The sequence below is a fragment of the Diospyros lotus genome, chromosome 6 (assembly GCF_014633365.1).
Source record: "Diospyros lotus cultivar Yz01 chromosome 6, ASM1463336v1, whole genome shotgun sequence".
Taxonomy (NCBI): Eukaryota; Viridiplantae; Streptophyta; class Magnoliopsida; order Ericales; family Ebenaceae; genus Diospyros; species Diospyros lotus.
The window spans coordinates 21,641,695-21,656,274 of record NC_068343.1 but is presented as its reverse complement, the minus strand read 5'-3'; the positions used below and the strand labels follow the sequence as shown (position 1 = coordinate 21,656,274).

The window sequence follows — 14,580 nt, the reverse complement described above, 5'->3', positions numbered from 1 at the left end:
GCGCGAGAAGAAAAAGAAGAAGAAAATAAAATAAGAGGAAAAATATGAAAAATAAAGGGATTTTGGAATTATTTCGGCATGGAAAGTGATCAGGTACGTGGGTAAAAATTAGTCGAAGCATGTTATGTTTAAATTATAAATTTTTCGTGATTAAAATTAATTAATTTAGGTCCGATTGTGTTATTTGCTAGGAAATGATTTAATTTGTCTCGGGAGCTTGAGAGAAGTCGGAATCAGCTAGTTTCAGGCAAGTTCCTAACCCTTTCCTCGTATTCTTCAATTCCCGTGAGAAACCCTATGATTTCTCGTATTTTATACCCTCCCTTCGTCTGTTTCGATTATGGAAATTTGAGTCGTTTGATTTAAATTTAATTTATTAAGCTGGTTTCGAGGATTTTATTAGCGTGATTTAATTTAAAATAAATATGAGACTCGTTGTGATTTTAATTATGGTGCGTTCACGTGGGATTTTAGACGGCTAAATTAATTATATTACACGGTAGATTTATTTAATTAAAGTCGCGATTTTATTTATTACCAGCGAACGTTTTACTTCGCAGCGGGTGTGCAAGAAAAGCAAGGAACGGCCGTGTAAAGGCAAGCTCTTAACCATCTCTTCCTGATCTTTAATTTTCGTGAAAGACCCCGTGATTTCCTGTACTTTATCCTCTCCCTTACTCTAATTCGGCTCCTAACCTTATTTATTATTCTTATTCATTTGTTTTAATTTAAATTAAATCCGAGCCTTCTAGAGTTTTATTTGTTGTGAACTTATGGGGGTTTGTACCGCCCCCACTCTCGTTGGGAATGATGCCGAACCAGCCTGGGAATTAGTTTTCGAAATGTTTCAGTTTCTAAAATATCAAGAAATATTTTTGGGTTATTTTTATTATTTTAAAAAAAAAATTATAGTCATTTCATAATATTAAAAATATATCAAAAACGTGGTTTTCGATATGAAAATGCATTTCTATTCACGAATAGAAATGAAATTTTTTCCGTCTCTAACTCAAAATTTTTAAATTTTTTCTAGAATTTGTTTCCAAATTTGTTTGAATAACTATTTTTTTATAATTTTTAAATTAAAAATTATATTTACAAAATAGGTCCTATAATATTTTTTATTTATGCATTTTCCCTCATTTTCATCTCTTACTTTTTTAAAAAAAAATAACTTTTTCCTGATTCTGTTTCATATCGTATTCATTTTTCGTTTTCGTTTCCATCTAACTTAGTTTTCAAATAACCTTACGAACTTAAATGATCTCTACAATATGTGATCTTATTACAAACATGATAATTATCTCATCTTGACATGTATATATATAGAGGAATGCAACTCATGATTGGGTGATACCTTGCATTTTTAATTTATGGCCTCGTTTGGGATTGAGGCGAGGGACATATATTTGGTAATTTTGATTATATACAAGTGTTAGATAATTGTTTGGTAAAACATTTAAATTCATCTAACATATTAAAATACTTAGATCTAACACTTTAATAATGCATGTATCGAAAATTAAGTTTAAGAGATTGTAAGTTTATTTAATATTTTATTTTCCTTATTTGATATAATTAAATGCACCTCAAAGTGAATGTAAAGTTAGTGCCAAATGAGGCGTATGTTCAAAGATATGGAGGCAAGCAAGCAAGGTAAAGTGACAGTGATAGGCAAGTAGATCCAAGCAGGGATGTAAAATAGGCTCCGAATGGGGCTCACTTAATTTTATTTAAAAACTAAAAAAAATATAAAAATAATATAATAGATATACAAGTTATTTAATAGTATTTTTTTGTGGGTTATTTATTTGATCCAATAGGTATGATTCCTTTCCTCCAACTCGATCCCTTCATTATAACCCAAAAGTTACTCAGTTGAATGATTACTTTGGTAGTCATGGCCTCTCAAAAAGAGTGTATTGACCTTAAATGGTCTTTAGATCATCCCTTCTTAGGGAATTTAAAGCTATACATAATAGCTCCATTTCATGAACTATGATCCATGGTTATCAAACTAATGTTTACTTGGCCAATAGGGTTGCTAATTGGAGTAGAAGATATCTTCATGTTGGATTGCCCTTTCTTCGAATTCTCCACCTTGTGAGCTTAATTGAAGATCCAAATCTGTTTTGTGAAGACTTAGATAGGTTATTGTTGTATAGGTAGACTCTGTTGCCTTGCCGTTTATTAACATTTTGGTTTGAATTGGGATTGCATAATAGTTGTGATTATTTCATTTTGTCTAATTAGATTCTTAGGTTTTCATGCCCTAGAAATCTTTTGATTGTAATGCTTATGGCTAGATACTACATTTAATATAATTTTTACCTATCAAAAAGAAAGAATCCAAAAGGAGAGACCCACACTCACTTTTCTAAAGGCTCCTAACTTCTTTCCTTACAATTAGGGTTTTGAAGGTCGCCACATACATAGTCATGGATCGAGATGGTCGGTCCTTATCCTCCCAACCACCATTGTGCTTTTCCTCACCATTTGTCCCCTAAACCTTAATTTCCTCTAATCCTTCACTAAAGAAATTTAACATCCCAGTATTTCGAAAATAAATAATAGTTATTAATTTTGGTGTTTTAAAGTAATTGGTGATTTATGAAATATTTGTGGTTAAAGGAAAATATTAGTTTATTTTATTTTAAAAAAAGGGTAAGTATTTGGTAAAAATCGGGGTATGAGTGATATTATTAAAGTAGGGCATTAATTAATTTTTAGAAATTATGGGTTCTAGGTGTAATTTCTAGAATCTGGCTAGGGATTCTCTTTAAAATTAAATATGTGCATATATTAATTCAAGGAGTAGCTAGGCGAGATGTCATGCGCGTGGGAGGGGCGAGCAACAGAGAGGAAATGGAGAGATTTTTCCAGCCAAAACCAGCCCAAAACAACGTCGTTTCTGGCTGAGGCGGTGGCACTACTGGCTGCCACGCGACCAGCTCTCAACCACTCATTTTTTTTTTTGTATTTAAAGCTTCCATTTCCAGTGTGAAATTGGGAAGAACAACAACTTAACTGAAGAAGGAAAATTAGGAGAAGAAGGCGCGAACAACAACGGGAAAATTAGAGAAAATTTGGAGAAAATCCGATTTAGTTGAAGTTTGAGAATATCGAATAAGTGGGAAAAATATACTAAGAATTCTGTATGGTTGGAATTTAATTTTAAAGTGCAATTTGATTAATTTTTTGGTAAAATTATGCTGTCTTGCAACGTGTATTATTGTTGCGGTGTGTGAACAGAAAAATATTGAAATCTGCTATTAAAATGCAAGCTCTCTACTCCCTTTGCAACTTTCCTTCTCTTTACGGGTTTCATTCCCTCCCTTAATCCGATTCAGTTCCAAGTACTATTTATATGAGTTATGGGTTTCTGTACTATTTATATGAGTTATGGGTTTCTGTAGTGTAAATTAAATTAAATAAAAGACTTTTTGGGATTTTATTTATTAAATGCTTATGGGGGTTTTGTATCGCTCCTACTCCTTTTGGGAATGATGTTGAACTAATTTGGGACTAGGTTTCTAGAGGTTGGGGTACAATTATGGGTCCCCGTGAGCGATCATAACAAGGGACAAGAGCTATCGAGTTATGGGGCGAGTGTCGACCGTTTAGCGACGATGGAGCAAACTATTGATCGGCTTGAAGAAGGCTATCGATCGATTGCTCTTAGTCATGAACTGTCTACCAGTGCCAAGTCACTGTTGACCACCTCTACCATTATATGACATATTGTATGGCATTGTAGCACATGGGATTGGGCTTGCATCATTGGGGGGGTACATAAGCTGTGAATGCTTGGACACAAACATTTTAGAGTGACTTGGTGCACAAACATTGCATTTGATGTGTATTCATATGTGGGCGAAGTATGGCCTAACACTTGGCTTATGAGGGTCAATGTATCACGTTGATACTTACTATACCATTGCATCTATTATTTGCTACACTGCATGGTTATAATATGATGTGGTATGGAGTTAGCCCTTGATAGCTATGAGTAGAGCGCGACTCTGGGTAGCTATGACTCGAAAACTCAGGCATGTGATTTATGTTGAGGGCCTTGGGTTCATGTGGATTATGTTATGAAAGCCTCGGGATTATGTGAATAATGCTAGCCAGTTCATGGCTGCAGTAGGTTTGCAGGCTGGGACTTGGGTGCCAAGTTATGCATTTTTTATGTGAGCCCCAAGGACTGTTATGTGTATTATTATATATATTTATGTTGAGAACTAAATACCTTGGTATATGGTATGGTGTGACATTTTAATTTATTGCTCGGTATGTTATGGGTGGTAATCAGTGTGAGAGTTCTATTCCTAGCCTTACTATTATTCTTTTGCTTGCTTGTTGAGTCTTGTTACTCACCCTTGCTCTACATCATTCTAGGTAAAAGGAAAATGAAGATCGAATGTGAGGGCAGTAGCGTTTGAGTAATTGGATAGTTGGTTGTACAAGGTTATCCTAGCCGTCGATCATGGGAATGTTTTGTGGTTTTGGGGTGTAGGAGATTGCCAGTCGTGTTTTGAATGTCATGATTCTTGTGCCCAAGTTTTGATAGGGGGTGCGCCTTGTGTTGCCACCCCATTACCTTTCCATTTTGTATGTATGTATATATATTCCATGTCTTTGTTGTGCTAGTGTATTATTCCTTTTGCATGTTGTTTCGTCAGAGATTTTTGACATCTTATCTGTCTTTTTTGAGACTCCCATTTGGAGCTCACGGGCTTCCAGGATCTCCAGACAAGGGTCCTCACAAGAAATCCCTTAACCCAATTACTAGTTTTCGATTTCATCATCTTTGCTCGTCCTCCCATGCAACCCTAACCCCACAATGTCACACTAACACCTTTCCCCTGAATAAACCTTTGTCTTAGAAGTTTTTGGCTTTTGTTCATTGTTAAGGTCCTAACCTACTCAATTACAAGTGTAATGTGTGTTGGGATCACTGTGATGGGCATTGCCCTCATCCACAATCTCACAGTAATGGGATAATCCACTAAACCTATTATTGATGAAAAACTATAAAACTCTTGAAGTAGTTTTTGAATGAAGAGAACTACAAACCCTCGAATAACTTAGTTTAGGACCATAACCCTCACGAGCCTAGATAACTAATTATAAAAACAACTAGAACACACAACCTCTCAATAACTAGTTGGCTAAATTCCAAAGGCATAATTAATCTCAACATATGGTTCTAATAGACAATTGAACTGAAGATATCTATTCACAGGCTACAATCCTAATTAGACTATCACTTTAATACCTGTCCCATTAATCCCCATTCATGATCAAAATTGTAGCTTACCTAATAAACTCTATCTTTAACAAAAAGGAATTTGAGCAGTTATCTTAATTAACAAAGTGCTGCAGGTTGCACTTAAAGGCGAAGGTTGACCTCATCAAGTTGAAGCTTTGCATGGCAATGGCTAGCTAGGGGACACCAGTACGTAGCCTTTGTTTTAGTTTTTTCATGCTTTATTTTGCATCCAAGAGATCATTCTTTGAATACCTTGATATCCCCTTCCCTGCTCTCATTTTGATTATGTGACTTTCTTGTGGAGAAGTTATAGTTTTGGTCTAACTAAAGAAGCATTCCTAGCTAGGTGTCAACAATATCTTTGATTTGGCCTTTTTATGTTCATATATATTCTTCTTGATTCTCTCAAGTATTTAGTCTATTGTTTGTCTGATGGTTGGCTAGGCAATCTCCCTAACAGGGAGTTTTGAGTACTGTTGTCGATCATGGTTTTGAGCTTGCATTAAAGCATTTGTTTCTCCAATAGAATTTGATTAAACATCGGTTGGAAGCTAGTTAGTTCTTTTTGTCTTTGGCTTTAGTGTAACTGTGACTTGAAGCTAGTTGTTGGTTGGATAATCGCATCTATACATTTTACAGATCCTGTCACTTGAGCTATAGTCTTTTAGTGCATCTCCTTTTGTACCAACTTCTGTCATATTTGACCTTAACACACGTTTGGTAGAAGAAAATGATGAATTATAAAAATAATAATAATAATAATGACTTTTTAGATTTGTTATAATTTCAGAACGAAATTTTAATTTTAGTGATTCACTAAGCTAACTTAATCGTTCATTAAAATCATAGAATGACCTTAAAAATCATTGGCCAAATATATATTTTAACTCATTTACTTATACTGTCTTTTTTATTTAAACACTCGAACTTTTTTTTTTATTTCAATTATACTACTAAATTATATAATTGTACTTCTAATTTTTTTATTATTTCAATTACACCCCGAACTATGCTATTTCGAGTCAATTACATATCTTGATAAATTTATTGAAAATGATGAATTCAGATGTGCAATTAAAATAATTAAAAGTTTAGGGGTGCAATTAACTCAAATTATAAGTTTATGAGTGTAATTAAAATAATAAAAAGTTGGAGTGTCTAAATAAAAAAAATTATAAATACAAAAGTTAAAGTATATATTTCCCTAAAAATTCATTACATTTTACCATTAACCAATGATTTAACAGATAAGTCAAGATAGAAAGATACTTAACATAGGCAATTATGTGACTTTTCATTGTCACGTCATTTTTTAATTAGTGATCATTTTCTAATAACATTCTATAATATTCTTCAATTTTTTCAAAATTCTCAATTTAAAGACACATTTTCATCCATCTTATCTTTCTTTCAAATCAACTATTTCACTAAGTTATGCTATTTAAAAGTAAAGAGTAATAATTTCTAACAACATTCTATAATTATAACAAACAAACAAATTCGATCAGTGAATTGTTAAATTTAAAAATTTAATTTAAATTTGTATTATAGATTTAAAATTTTAACTTTTATAATTTATAAAAAAAAGAAAAGAAAAGAGAGAGATGGAGACAAGGCAAAAGGAACTCAAAGAGGATGCCGCATACGTCAAAATTATATGAACACAAAGATTGATTCTACGTCATGGGATTGATGTCATCTTCTGCTTTTAAGATTTGACTGTACCTAATAATTTTGGGTTCAAATAACTTCTTGGTATACTTACATACATGTGTGTGTATATATATATATATATGATCTGCCTGGCATGGTACGTTCTGTCTTACTCTACACGGCAGCATCCACTTCTTTGAAGCCCATGGCAATGAGTCACCACCAGCACCAGCGCCAACCAGATCAAAACCCTAACTTCGACTCTCGACTCGCCGGGTATCTCGATGCGGTATCAGCGGAGTTTGAGTTCTCCGATTACCCGGTGCTCGGAGATGGTTCGGGGGATGACTGGTTATCTCAAAACATGGCTTCCTCCGATGATATTCCCGTTGAATCCGCCGCTGCAACTTCGACAAATATTGGTGACATGCTACTTTCACCCGCGTACGTAAAAATCTAAATCTCTCTCTCTCTCTCTCTCTCCTTTCATCTTAATTAAATGATAATTATCTGTATATAAATTTTATTTGTGGCTTAAAAGATCTAATCGGAGAAATTAAGAATGGCCATTCCTTTATTCTTAAATTTCTTTTTTGTTTTCCAATTACCGGTTTAATTTACTTGTAGAAAACACGAAAATGAAGCAAATAGAACGGAGACAGCTGATAATGCAAGGTTTAGGGTTGCATTCAGAACACAATCGGAGTCGGAGAATATGGACGACGGCTTCAAATGGAGGAAGTATGGGAAGAAGATGGTTAAGAGCAACCCAAACCCAAGGTACTTTATCATATAATATAATTTTTATTTTTTCTTAATTAATTAGCAGACTCATCTAATTAATTATCATATGGGTTGGTTTTGCTTGAAATAAATAGGTGTTTGACTTCGTCTATATGTATGTTATATGGTAATGTAAGAACCCATTTGAAAAGAAACTTCTTATTTGAAATTTGATACTTAAATTTTTGGATGTATTTTTACTATTTATGATATTTTTAAAAATTAAAAAAAAATGATAATTGATGTTGCAAACACTATTATTTCTAAATATTTTTATTTTCATGTGAGAATTAATTTTATTTTCAATCATGTTTTCTATTAGCTAGTATTGCAATATTAATTATGAGATGAAATTCGATCATATTAATTATTTTTATTCATTATTATCTCATGAAATTATTTTAATATAAAGATACGTCAATACATTAGAAACGGCTTTTTGATCTAAAATTTTGTAATATTAATCTTTTTCCATAGATTTGTATTATTAATGTGATTTTAAAAAGTCAAATTAACATTATAAATGTTATATATCGAATTTAAATTAATTAAGGTAAATTATAACTGATGATGAGAATCATTTTTAAAATCAGTAAACATAATCTTTTAATATTTTTCTTAAAACTCATACATTTGCAGTAAGTTCTTAATTTATGGGAGTCTATCTAATTATGGATCTCTGATCACTCAAGAGCTTTCTCTACTCCCTATGCCATAAGAAGGATATGTAAAGTTGTTTTCTTTCCTTTGGTTTCTTATTTTGTTCTCATAATGGACTAAAATAGAAAACTTATTTTTTTTATTTTTCAACTTTACACTATAAATTAGAGAATTACACCCTTTTGATATTTTCTAAAAATAAATCATCTAATTTTTTGAATCATAAAATACAAAGACATCTTTAGTACAAAATTAGAGTTAAAAATTATAAATATATTTTTAGAATTGAACACAACCTTAGTATTTTTATTTAATCTAACACGGGGTATTAGTTACTAATTTTTAGGGCTTTCTCTTTGGTTTGGTGACAACCAACGAGTAACATATCCTTGAGAGAAAAAAAAAAAAAAAGAAAGAAAGAAAGAAACAATCCTTATATAACCCTCAAAAGGTTTTGGTACTTTGGGTTGTCAATGGTGGGTGAGGTTTGCATAATAGTACAAAAATAATTGAAAAAATTAAATGCAAAACCAAACACAAAAATTGAACATAAAATATATATTAAAAATGAAAACTAAGAATTCTTTTAAGCTATCATTAAGCAGGGCAATAATTGTAATTTTCATTCGACAAAAGAACATCCATGGTAGAATAATGATTCTTTAAAGTTAACGAGAGTCACATGTAATTGGTTATTGGTTATCGGAAAGTGCAAAGGTAAGAGACAATCAAAAGAATTAATAAAAATTTAAAAAATGAATTAAAAGCTTTAAAAGTTGCTCAGTAATTAATGTCCGTACACCTTTTTTTTTTCTTCTTTTTCAAGATATAGAAAAGCGTCAAGACATCTTTAAGAAAGGATTCCAATGTTTGAAGAGTCATCCTTATCCTTAGAACTATATCAAATGGTTCCAATGTTTTAAATCATTTTATTTTGTATCCAAACAAGAAATAAAGCAATATATATACCTATAAGCTAAGAGGGTATTCAATGTATAGCCCCACCTCTTCATCTGGGATGACTAGGATTAGTTTGATGTTATTAAGGCTACAACACAGTAAAGATTAATCTTAGTAGTTATCATAACATAAAATTGTTTCTTAATAATAGTGTTCTCAAATAATTTTTAGAATTAATACCCACAAAAAGTTTCATATTATAGTCTTAAGAAATATAGTCATTGAACACTCAACACTACAATCTTAATTGATCTAAAATTTGAATAATGATGTGACTTCTGTATACCCATTTATTAAGAGATAAAAATATATCACAATAACTTGAAGGGTGGTTAGTTTGATGCTCATTAAGAGGCTATAGTGGCAGATTTTACTACTAAGGTTTAGACATTCTTATATGCAATTTCTAGACAAATTTTTGTTTCTATGTTTAGTACATGTAATTTGTGGTTTTTATGTGTTCTCCAGCTTATCCAATAATGCACCCCAAAACTTGTACATGACTATAAGTTCTTATCTTACAATAATTCATATTTCCAAAAAAGTCCATTATTACTTCATTCTAATAGCTTTTTTTTTTGTTATATAAAAATTTGGTAAAACTACATTTGAAAGGGGTCATTTGACCTGTCATTTGTCATTTAAAATTTCAAATTTATTGTTTGGTTACATAATTATTGGGAGTATTTAAATTTAAATCAAAATTCTCCTTGAATTGAACTCAATAAATAGAAGACTTTAAAGTACTTTTTTTCTTTGTTTTTGACATATCTTCTATTTTTGTTGATTAATACATTGTTTTACTAGAACTAATAGAATTTCTGCATAGAAATTTTACATAGAATGAAATGCATGTCCTTCTCATACCAATTCATAAGCAGTCTTTATCAGAAACAGTGATAAGAATGACTTATATACTCCAAATATCAAGTTTTTTTATATAAAAATAACACTTTTTTTTCTTAAAACAATGTATTGTTTTAATAAAAAAAAAAAAAAAAACAGGAACTACTACAAATGTTCAAGTGAAGGGTGCAATGTGAAGAAGAGGGTGGAAAGGGACAGTGGGGACTCAAGCTACGTGATAACAACATATGAGGGAGTGCACAACCATGGAAGCCCTTGTGTCATTCGTTATAACCAAACAGTCTTTATGTGACGTGGCAGTTGTCTTTATGTAATTGCGAGCCATTTTTGGTGCATGTATTTTTATAAGTCAAGTGATTCTGTATGAGTAGAGTAAAATTTTATTATCCTTATTGACCCATGCTCTCTCTCTCCCTCTGCATAAGACAACCCTTAATAAGTTCTCATATTGAAGAGCATTCTTTTAGCTGTCGCACCAGTAGCCAACCCATTAGGACTACTTACTGTGTTGGTAGTCAATCGGCGATGCTGATTGGCAACTAGTACTCAACGTTTGTCCACTTAGCGTTGTAAGTGAGCCAAGTCATTTACGTTTGGCTTGGTAAGAGCTGGTTGTATTTGACTTACGTTTTATCTTAGAAATGTATATTTTTTATGTTTATTTTAGCTTGTTTTGTCTTGTTTTTTTAGTATTTGAAAACTGTGAGCGGAATTACCTACAATAATATGGGTTAGTGCAAGGATTAAACCAAAATCAGAATACCAAAAAATACAAGAACAAGAAGAACACAAAGAACTCCCTGTTTCTGGCCACCAATGACTATAGCAATGAAGCTTTCAAGGCTCAAATCTAGGTATCCAAAACACCACTTATATAATACCCCAAGAGCATAAGGTCATGTCTAATTAAGAAGGGACTCTAGAGAATCTAGTATATATATCGAGGATAATAAAGAAGAAAACAATATCAATTGAATACTTTTGGGGCTAAATGTGGATAAAGAACTTTCGAGTTAAACGTGTTTGAATTAAGGTAGCTTAAGGATGGATTACCACTGAGAAGTTTGCGTAGGCCTATCAGGGTAAGTTGATCAGATTCTTTCCTATCACTTGATGCGAGATGTTATAGGTGGTATCAGAACTGATCATTGGAAAAGGCGGTCCGATGAGAGCAGGGAGTGGCACTGAGGCACGAGGGCCTGAACAAGGAACGGCTTCTGACAGGCTTCTAGGACGACAGCCCCCAAAGGGAAGAAGATCTAGGATCAGTTGTAAGGTCACATGACGAGAACTTCATGTGCTCAAGAGAGGGAGAATGTAATACCCCAAGAGCCCAATGTCAGGTCCAATAAGAGACTCTAAAGAAATTAGTATATATATTGAGGATAGGAAGGAATGCAACAACACCAGTTGGATACCTTTTAGGCTGAATGTGGATAAAGAACTCCTGAGCTAAGTGTGTTTGAGCTAGAGTAGCTCAAGGATGAGTAACCCCTGGGAAGGTCGCGTAGGCCTCTCAGGATAAGTTGATTTGGTCATTCCTATCACTCGATACGAAATGTTACAACTTAGGTAACACTAAGAATAGGACCACCAAACTCTCACGGGCTTAGCGCAACAGTAAAGCACTAGGGGATTATTTTGAGCGTCTGAGCTTAAAATCCTTATGCAGGCATCGACCACTTGCCAAACCCAATCAACTACACAGAGTAGAATCCACAAAGGAGCAACAATATCACCAAGATATATGGGTAAAAGAGGCAAACTAGAGAGGGTCGAGAATCAGTCAAGGAGACGAAGCACTCTACTTCTAATGGATTGGCCATGATATATATAGAGGGGAAGCCAAGATGCACAATACATAGGTACAAAGAGGCGCAGCACAAAAAAAAAAAAAAAAAAAAAAAAAAGAAAGAAAAAAATGAGGTGCCACACAAAGCATAAGGAGTTGCTACTGACAGCAAGGCGATCATGGGGAGCGAATTCGGCACTAAGCACCAGACAAAGAGAGAGAGCCTCCAAGATAAAGGATATATATAGTGATAGTTAGGGCAAGAGATAGGGTTGGACTTGCCATTCTTGAGCAAATGGGCTTTGCCCCAATTTTTTCTCCAAACAAATGGTTAATAAGCTTATGACCCGACTTTCAAATTGGGCTTCCAATAATTGGTGTTTAGATTTGATTGTTATTTTAATCATGGGCCAAAGCCTATAAAATTTAGAACTACCAGATATAATTGTCATTGCCTTAAACTTTATTAGGAAACACAAACCCAACAAAAACTTTTTTTTTTCTTTATCTTGATCATCGTATACTAAAAGAAGTCATTCTTGATTTATCATTAATTAATTTCTCCTTAAGAAACTAGTCCATTAATAAAACCTATTAAAAATCATTTTTAATGTAAAAATATCTAGATTTTATAAACTAATAATTAATTAGTAATACCATCAATATAGTTAGTTTTAGAATTATCATTAGTTAAAATTATTTATCCCAAAAACTCAGTAGTTTTTGTTATAATATAAAAACTATTGTTGTTAAAAGAAAATTAAAAATATCATTAAACTTAAAAGAATTTTATTCCTTCTTCAATCACTTTTATTCAAGTTTTAATATCTTTTCCATTATTAGTTTTCTTGTTCTTTTGTTCTCTCTTCCTCTCATGTTTTTCTTTCTTTTGTATATTTCACGTCTGCAATATGTACAAAAAGAAAATACTCTAAGGAAGATAAAGAAACAAAATTATCACTAATAACTTCTTTTGATGTTAATTTTTTGGAAACTAGACATTTATATCTTCACCTTTTCTTTTGCTATGGTTCTAATTAAACATTTCAAGATGACCTATAATAATTCAACAATTTTTTTGGTTACTCATTTTTTTTTTCTAAACCATAGTTTGTACAACAACCCTAACTGTGCAAGCTGGGCCTACCTCCATCCCTAGAGGTGGAAACTCCAAGTACAATTTTGAAGCCAAGCCTTTCCAATTATGGGGCCTAGGGACTGATATGATAATTGGTTTAGGTAGGGTAATTGGCTTACTAAGGGCACTTGTAAGGATTTGTGCATGAGACCACGATCCATAAAAGTATGGGACTCACCCTTTACTTGGGAATGGAGAAGGGAAAGATAGCATGTCACAAAAGCATAAAGGAGTCATGAATGAAAGGTCCACAACCCTAGATTCAGTGAATTATTAAGTCGCTAGCAAAGATTGATAGAATGAAAATGTTGATGACAATTGGTTCAGAGGTATTGTCTAGATACAACACGGTATAAGTGGGTAAGATATCCTTGATAACCATACATGAAAATTAGAACATCGAAATTAATAAAAATTAATTGTACATTAAGTAACTATACACTCATGGCAATCGAGAATTGAATATCTTTAGGCTTTGAATAATAGCTTGCAATGGACTAGATCTTCTTTTTCTTCTCTCACCCTATGTAACAGCCCACCTCTTCAAGGCATGTTATGCCTTAGAAAATTTGGTCTCTCTTTTTTTTTTTTTTTTTTTATATCCCCGAAATTTCCTAAGACCTTATCTAGTGCTAGACGAGATGTTTACACTAGAAGATAAATACAAAATAGAAGCTGAATCGAACCTACTCATGGTAATATATACATGAATATTTGGATATAATATTTATTACAAAGTTATTACATAAGCTTCTAAAAATAAAACAATTGTACATAATTCTTAAACTATTCATATTACATCATAACATGACACATTTCCTTATTTCCTGACATCTCGCATCACTACACATCTCCAACCTTGATATCATCACTGCAAGTCTTGACTGGAACATTGAATATTCTAGGGGCGAACCCAAGTTAAATGATAAACCATCTAAGTAAGGGTACATAATGCTATGTCATATGTGTATGCAATGTCTTACCTCGTAGGAGTCAACTGTACCCTCAGGATACCTACCATTTTAGCGGCCACCTCTATCGAATCCGGGGTATATGGGTGCACCCTTGGTAAGATAGTGGTGTCAGTTCGTACTCCCTACGGCCTCATATGCGGTGATCAATGACATCGATATGTATTTATGCATTTCATAATCATGTCATGGATGCCGTCTACGTGTTAGGTACATATCATAGCATGTCAATATGATGTAAGCATTCTCGCAGGTAAACATTTATAACCATACTAGATTCAAAACAGTACACTTACTGCCAAGTTGCCTCGAAAGACGTGTTAGCCTAAAAAATCGTGCCAAGCGGCTATTTCTCAATCTTCTTGCCCTCAAGGGTTCCTAAAATATTAATTTATTTTTAGAATATCATTTCACTATTTTTTCTAAAAATTTTCTTTATTTCTAAGCCCTATTTCTCCAAAAATTGCATAAAAATTATCTAGAC

At 32.8% G+C, this 14,580-nt stretch overlaps 1 protein-coding gene across 1 annotated transcript; it reads left to right on the top strand.

The window, feature by feature from the left end:
* The first annotated feature begins 7,125 nt into the window (after positions 1-7,125).
* On the top strand, positions 7,126-10,801 carry LOC127804714 (probable WRKY transcription factor 50). The gene is made up of 3 exons (XM_052341664.1): positions 7,126-7,369; positions 7,553-7,705; positions 10,334-10,801. The coding sequence occupies exons 1-3, from the start codon at positions 7,131-7,133 to the stop codon at positions 10,485-10,487; spliced, it is 546 nt and encodes a 181-aa protein (XP_052197624.1). The 5' UTR covers positions 7,126-7,130; the 3' UTR covers positions 10,488-10,801.
* The last annotated feature ends 3,779 nt before the right edge of the window (positions 10,802-14,580 follow it).